The 7,518-nt window shown below is 37.6% G+C and overlaps 1 protein-coding gene across 1 annotated transcript in view; it reads left to right on the forward strand.

Moving 5' to 3' along the window:
* The window catches only part of LOC117123685 (extracellular serine proteinase-like), a 9,862-nt gene that overhangs the window by 1,690 nt on the left and 654 nt on the right, over window positions 1-7,518 (forward strand). Inside the window, exons 2-9 of the mRNA XM_033269698.1 lie at window positions 1,007-1,121; window positions 1,445-1,585; window positions 2,767-2,896; window positions 3,599-3,696; window positions 4,190-4,328; window positions 5,276-5,460; window positions 6,273-6,453; window positions 6,903-7,042. Of these exons, the coding sequence (XP_033125589.1) occupies window positions 1,014-1,121; window positions 1,445-1,585; window positions 2,767-2,896; window positions 3,599-3,696; window positions 4,190-4,328; window positions 5,276-5,460; window positions 6,273-6,453; window positions 6,903-7,039 (1,119 nt within the window). The 5' untranslated portion in view covers window positions 1,007-1,013 and the 3' untranslated portion in view covers window positions 7,040-7,042. The remainder of the gene's footprint in view (window positions 1-1,006; window positions 1,122-1,444; window positions 1,586-2,766; window positions 2,897-3,598; window positions 3,697-4,189; window positions 4,329-5,275; window positions 5,461-6,272; window positions 6,454-6,902; window positions 7,043-7,518) is intronic.

Consider the following 7,518-nt stretch of genomic DNA (forward strand, 5'->3'; position numbering starts at 1 on the left):
ATATAGGCCTAGGCCTATTTAAATTTCCATTCATTTTGGTGTTTTTAGGCCCTGGAGTTCAAGCTATCGTTCGCGACCCAAGTTAGAGTCGCCAAAATATTTTGCAGGGTTGCCGGACGTTTAATGTTGTCGGTGACGAGTAATAGAACTTGTCATGTCTTCCTTTCTTTGTACACGTGTAACGGTGTGCGAAATATCGTTCCTGAATTGGGCTTTTATTCAACAAAGTGTTTTTCTTTTTCTATCATATTGAATTTGATTCTTATGTAATTTGTTTCTCATCGTTTACGCCTTACCAAATATTGTTACCTGCTAGGGCGTCCATACAACAACAAATCCCTGGTAGGACTAATCCTGTAGGAGTATTTTCAAACCAAACATGAAGTATACAGGCATAGGCCTAATCGTAAAAAAATCGATATTTTCTGTGTAATTTTACCATCCTATATCCAACAAATACCAAGGCTTTAAAGTCTAAAAACACTTCACCTGTAAAATCTTGGGTCTACTCATAATAAAAACAAGTCTCATGATAAAGTTTTCATTTTTAATCTATTATATCATACTTAGCTGAACCAAGTCTACCAATCTTTTCGCGTTTCATGTCGATTGGTGGATTTAATTCTGATCTGTGTGGGGTCACCTCTACTTCACATTGGCCCAGTGTTTTGGCCTTCACTTTATTTAAAAAATATTCATCGAATGTCATTACTTTTAGTTTCATTAAAAATATTTTCTTATTATTTTATTTTTTTTCTCGCGGGCCAGAATAATTTGCTTCACTGGCCAAACTTGGACCGCGGGCCGCCTATTAAGAACCAAAGGATTAGGACAATGAATATGTATTTTAAAAGCAATGCAGGTCTACGAACAAAACTACTCTAGCAGTTCGATATCTCACAACATTATTGAACAGTTACGAACGAAAGAAAGGTTGGAAGACATGGTTCCAATGATTCAGTTCTTCATTATGTAAAAAAATACAAATAATCGGTATTTTTTACAGATTGAAAATGCGTGCTTTTATCCTACTTGCTGCAATTGCAGTGGCTAGCGCCACCATCGCTCCACTTCACCCCGCTAAGGAGAGAATCCCAGGACGTTACATCGTCTCCCTCAAGGTTAGAAAAAAAATAGTTTGTTTTTCAATCGAATCCAAAATAATATTTATGCACGATGATTATTTAGACCTAAAAATACATGGATAAGCAAGATAAAAAGGGAGCAAAACCTGCACTCAGGTTCTATTCCTATGGCAACACATTAGAGTCTTCGTTGAAGCCACATTTAACACAATTCTAAGTAGTTCAAAACATATGAATTAGTCCATGAAGATTTTATTCTTTGCTCCATGATTAGTCTGAGCACGAGCCTAGCTTCACGATGATAAAGCGTACAGTGTTTATGCCTACTATGGTTTTATAAATTTCAATTCCATTTTTAGGATGGCGCAGACGTAAACAATTTTGTGACTTACGTCGCTACCAAACTGGCACTGCAGGATATCAAATTGGATATTAAGTTCAAGTACACTACAGTCCTCAATGGTTTCGCTGCTTCTCTTAACGACAAAGCCCTCAATCTGGTAAGAATTTGATGGAATCGCCAAAATTATTCTATATTTTTCCCGAAGCCAGAATCGTGTGTGCAGTTTTGGCCATTCCGGCGGGAGGTTGTTTGACTAATCTCAGCTCTTCTTACTGAATTTGAACCTTTAAAAGGCCTACGTAGAGAGGCAAAATAATATTATTACGATATTAATAATAATGCTTCGCGTTTAATTGATCATCGTTACCACAGGTACATTAAAAAAAGTGCCAAAAGTACATTCAAAAAGTGCCAATTACTGGACTGACACCCGGCAACTTTATTAAAATCATAAATCAACTACGGTAATACTTCTTTCAAAACAATTTGGGTCCTGACTTTCTGCAATTTAATTTACCGGGAGAATAACATTATAATTAAAGCGCCGTAATTATAGACTTGTATCATTGCTGCGATGTCGGTTAGGCGACGACGGTAGATCTAGACCGCACGATGTCACGCAGTAATCTGCGCTTGCGAGGAGTTTTTCGCAATAAGGGAGCTTTCGATTGCACGATGCAGTAGGACGTATAACGTAATGACGTCACAAAAATCAAGTGCGCATGCAAAAACGCAATTTGGGCCAAATCTACGTTGGGCAGAGAACGTAGGACGGTAACATATGAGTGAATCCGTTCTAGCGTCACGAATAAACACAGGGTGGTCACGGAGAAGTGAATCCGTCAAAATGAGAAACTGATGCGAAGTAAGCGCTGCCCCACAAATAATCAAATGGTGTAGGGTCGGTGGATGTATCTTTTTAACGGTCCTATAACCATAGAGAAAATAGAATATTTTCTCTATGCTATAACAGAGCGAATATGCTATGTTTCGAAACTATGAAGTGAAATTCACTGAACTTGCGAGAGGTTGTTATGTACGGTATGGTAGTTTGAGAAGGATAGTTATAATGCGTTCTCGTCGGGGGAGACCTGCTCTCTGTCGGGGAGTCCTGGTCCCTGTCGTGAAAAAAATGCAATTCGTAGGGTAGGAAAAAGTTTATATGTATTTTATACATATTTATAGTAGACTCTAAAATCGAGTAAATAACCATTTTAAACCTTTAAGTGGTCCGATCCCCATCATCGGGCAAACCCTGAGGCCTGCTTCAATGATGTGGCCATAGACTATTCATATAAACTGTAGGAAGAAATTCTTTTAATATCGTTTCATCTGTAGATCCGTAGCTTTCCAGAGGTAGAATACGTAGAGGAAGACGGCATTGCCAGGACACAGGCCGTGAGCTCCTGGGGACTCGATCGTGTAAATCAAAGGGACCTTCCTCTGGATGATATTGTTGGTCACACCAGTAAGGCAAACTATTTGAAAATCATATGTTACCATATACAATGCGATTTAGGCCTAAGGCAGAGAAATAGAGAAAACAAAGAGGAGACATACATGTATTATGTGTGAAATTATGAATATTAGAAAATAATTCACCGTTTGCTTTGATAAATAAAATGTAAAAAGACAGCAATAAACGACAGCTTTGAGTTAAAGACATAATATGAAGCAACATATTTTTATTAAATCACAATTCAAACACGACAGTGTGTTCTTCCTCAGTATGAGAACAACACACACACTTTCTAATTATGAATATTAGAAAATAATTCACCGTTTGCTTTGATAAATACAATGTAAAAAGACAGCAATAAATGACAGCTTTGAGTTGAAGACATACGGTAATATGAAGCAATATAATTTATTAAATCACAATTCAAACACAACAGTGTGTTCTTCCTCAGCATGAGAACAACACACACAGTTGTATATATTTATATATAATGATAATATATGACATTATATATATATAATGATAATGATGATGATAATAATAATAATAATAATAATAATAATAATAATAATAATTATAATAATAATAATAATATGTTTTTATTTGGCACGAAGGTGAAGTGGGGGTGGGGGGTGCACGAAGATCAGTTGAGGGGCGCATAATTCGCAAAATAAGGTGATTTTTAAACACTTGACTTGCATTATTTTTCAGGCGGAAATGGTGCCAATGCGCATGCGTACATCATTGATACTGGAGTCAACCCAAGTCATTCTGATTTTGGTGGCAGGGCCACTAACGATTACGGAAAGGTCGGCTAGTTTTATGTTGAAATATTATAAACTTGTACTCACTTACGCCTGATTTCCATAAAATCGCTACTCACTATCGGTGACGCTAATTGGTCGGTTGAATCGGGGACAGCCACGCAGTGCAATGATTGCAGTGAAAACGGTGTGGCGACAATGTAGCTATTTTATGGAAACCTTGCTTTATGTTACAATCACGCAAAACAGTAAATGCAATATATTATGTAAATTTTGCTGTATGAAAGTATTGACCATCTGAGTCACTGAAACTAGACCGAAAATATAAATATTATACTAGATCATGTAAAAAATGTAGGCCGCTTGCAAAGGTCCGTTCCGCCAAGTTCCCAAAAATGACAAGGTAACCGTCGTAAGTAAACACGTCGTTTTGTGGGATCTGGGCGTGTCCCTGGCCTGTTTTAATTTATTCAGTTGATTGACACCCCGGAAAGTACAATAGATCATGCCACATATGTCGTATGTGATTTCTTTATAGGAAGATTGCAACGGACATGGTAGCCATTGTGCTGGTACAATTGGTAGCGCTACCTATGGCATTGCCACTGGAGCTACTATTCACGGAGTTCAAGTTCTCGGTTGTCTAGGATCTGGTTCCTGGTCTGAGGTTATCAATGGTACTATTTATTATCTAAAGTTTACGCATTTTTACAAACTTTTTACATGCACATTCTAGCAGTTTAGGACGACAGTAGAACCCCTATTAACGGGACAGGGGACCGAAACAATCTAATGAGTGGACACTAAACTAAAAACGTGAAATTGTCATAGGCCTACAACGATGCTATAAATTAATATTAGATCTATATCTATTGACCATAAATAAACCAAATTGTAACAATAATTTGCAATGCAAACAAGTGACAAATAACATATGAAATTAAGACAAAAGGGTTAAATACATTATTAATTAATGACAAATATGGATGGAGTAATGACTCAGAAATCAGAGTGGTTCGGGTGTGATTTAAATCCTTTATGAGAGTACAAGGAAAAAGTCAAAAATGAATCCAAAATTGGGTCAAAATTGACAAGATTGGTTTATACGAAATACCATAACACATGAGCCTAGACCAATGTCCGTTTCAATGATCAAGTAAAATAAGATTGGCTTGATGTTATACTTTTGGCTCACAAGTTGTCAATAATTTTTTGATGACAATGTTATTTTGAGTCTATTAATTGTATGAGTCTGTTGAGTGATATGATGTCAAAAACATGTGTCTCAATATTAGGGGTTGAAAATGTGTTAATTTGACCATTTACAACACTCAAAAAGTGTCCCAGTCCCCTTAATAGGAGGTCCCGATAATAGTGGTTCACGAAAGTTTCCCTTGAATAAAGGTGTGCCAAAGTTCTGCTGTAGTTACATTTTGTGTTGATTCCGTGTGTGTGCCGGGTGTCTGCGCGGGCTTAGGCCTACGTAAGTATAATATGTATGCGAATGCGAACGGATGTGTAGACCACTGTGCGCCCAGGGTGGTACGGGGGGGGGGGGAATACATCTCAAATCGCCATGGAGAGTAATCATAAAAAAATCTCTCATTATTGTTTTGGTCATCAGGTTGTGACTGGGTAGCCAACAATCACATCAAACCCGCCGTCGCCTCTCTTTCACTTGGCGGCGGATCGTCTCCGACCGTCGACCGTGCTATGACTCGAATGAGGGCTGCTGGTGTTACCGTATCTGTTGCCGCAGGTAACAGCGACGCTGACGCATGCGACTACTCCCCAGCTCGTTCTACTGACGTAAGTAATCATTAATATTATAATTATCCATATCTTTATAGTCATTCGCAGGATTTACATTTCAGTCGATTAGAGGTGAATGAGTGTCAAGAGAACAGAAACTCAAGCTCACAAGTGGTTCTGGTGGGTAAAGCCGATCCCCTAAGGATTTTTAATAGTATACATGGGTGGGAGAATAAGTTTCAATGTTAGAAAAGGTCCACTAATGCAGTTTAAGCACGCGCAGCGACGTCTTTCATGAGCAGGCTTGCTGAATTGCCTTAAGCCGTATATATCCGATTGGCAGGAAAATCACTGTCACATGAGCTTTGTGAAGTAAACCACGCTAGTAGTGATATCCTTACTTAAAGAATGGAAGAAATATATTAAGATAAAGTAGCGTATTTTGTAATGGTGTAGAAAGAAAATTATTATACAGTAATTAATTGTATTATCAACGTATGGCATACTTTCAGATACAGGATGGAGGGAAGCATCGTTTATAAAGTTCCATTATGACGCAAAAAAATTGCTAGCCTCGTTTTCAAGTTTGTATCGTATTCACATGAAACCCACTTTCCATAAAATCGCTACGCGCTATCACCGACTTTTTCGGGACATCTACGCAATGCAACGATTGCAAAGAAACATTATAGCGACAACGTAGCGGTTTTATGGAAATAATCTTAAACAGGAAACAGTCTGGATTAAATAAAATCGCACATGTGGCGCTAACTGGTCAGTCGTATAGCTTAAGGCCTGGTTGAAAACGACGTAGCGACAGTGTAGCGATTTTATGGAACGAACGCTTATTAAACTTATGTTTCTCCCAGGCCATCACCGTTGGAGCAACTGACTCGGCTGATATCCGTGCTTACTTCTCCAACTACGGATCTTGTGTGGATATCTTTGCTCCAGGTGTTTCCATCACCTCTACATGGAAAGCATCACGCACCGACACCGATACTACCAACACTATCAGCGGAACTTCAATGGCTTGCCCTCATGTTTCAGGTAACAACAACAACAACAACAACAATAATAATAATAATAATAATAATTATTATTATTATAATAATTATAATTATAATAATAATTATATTAATAATAATAATAATAATAATAATAAAAATTATTATTATAATTAATATCATTAATAATAATAAAATAAATGATAGGCCTACTAATAAACGACATGTCACACGTCATCACTAGGCAATATTTTTGTTGATTTATTTTATGCCGTTTCTCAAGACATAACTAATATATAGTTAATATTTACATAAAGAAAACATCAGAAACAAGGATGAACCATAAAATCAAAATAAATCAACTTACAATAGGGTGACGACCTAGGTATTCTTACTTTTATTGTTTATGACATTCATAAGAATAAAATAATTTTATCGTGGATATTTGATGGAATTTCACTGAAAGTATTCTAAACAAATTTATTTAAAAAGGTGTTGCTGCTCTCCACCTGTCGAACAACCCTTCTTGGACCCATGATGAAGTCTCAAGCCAGATTCTAGCGGACGCCACCCCTAACAAGATTACTGATGTTATGGAATCGCCAAACCTCCTTCTTTACGCTGATTAATTGGTAAGCGCAGTATTATTTTCGACAGATCTGTGAATAGATTGACGAGTCTAAAGGTCTGTCCAGACTGAAAATAACTTGATTAAATATGCAGATTATCCTCTATTTCAGGCCTTAAGGCCAACTCAGACAGCGTCGTACGACGCAGCCCGACGCGATTTGTTGTCGCGTCGGGCTGTGTGAGTTAAACGCAGACGCGATGGTGTGCGTCGGTGGCAGTCGCGTCGTAGATTATTAAACATGTTTAATATTTCTCACGACGGCTTAAGACTGTCCCCGATGATAAATTGGGTCGGGCTGCGTCGGCCGACGCTGTCTGAGTTGGCCTTTATACATCAAGGAGACCAACTCTTTTAGATTGGGTTAAACAATTTGAAACGTGATGAACAGATAATTATCTTCAATTAAATGCCTCTAAAACTAAAGAAATTATTTTTGATTTTCCCAAGAATAAAACGCCATTGTAATGTTATTAGTGT

Source organism: Anneissia japonica, unplaced genomic scaffold (assembly GCF_011630105.1).
Source record: "Anneissia japonica isolate Jap-2015-1 unplaced genomic scaffold, ASM1163010v1 scaffold287714_len2871179_cov188, whole genome shotgun sequence".
NCBI classification, from domain to species: Eukaryota; Metazoa; Echinodermata; class Crinoidea; order Comatulida; family Comatulidae; genus Anneissia; species Anneissia japonica.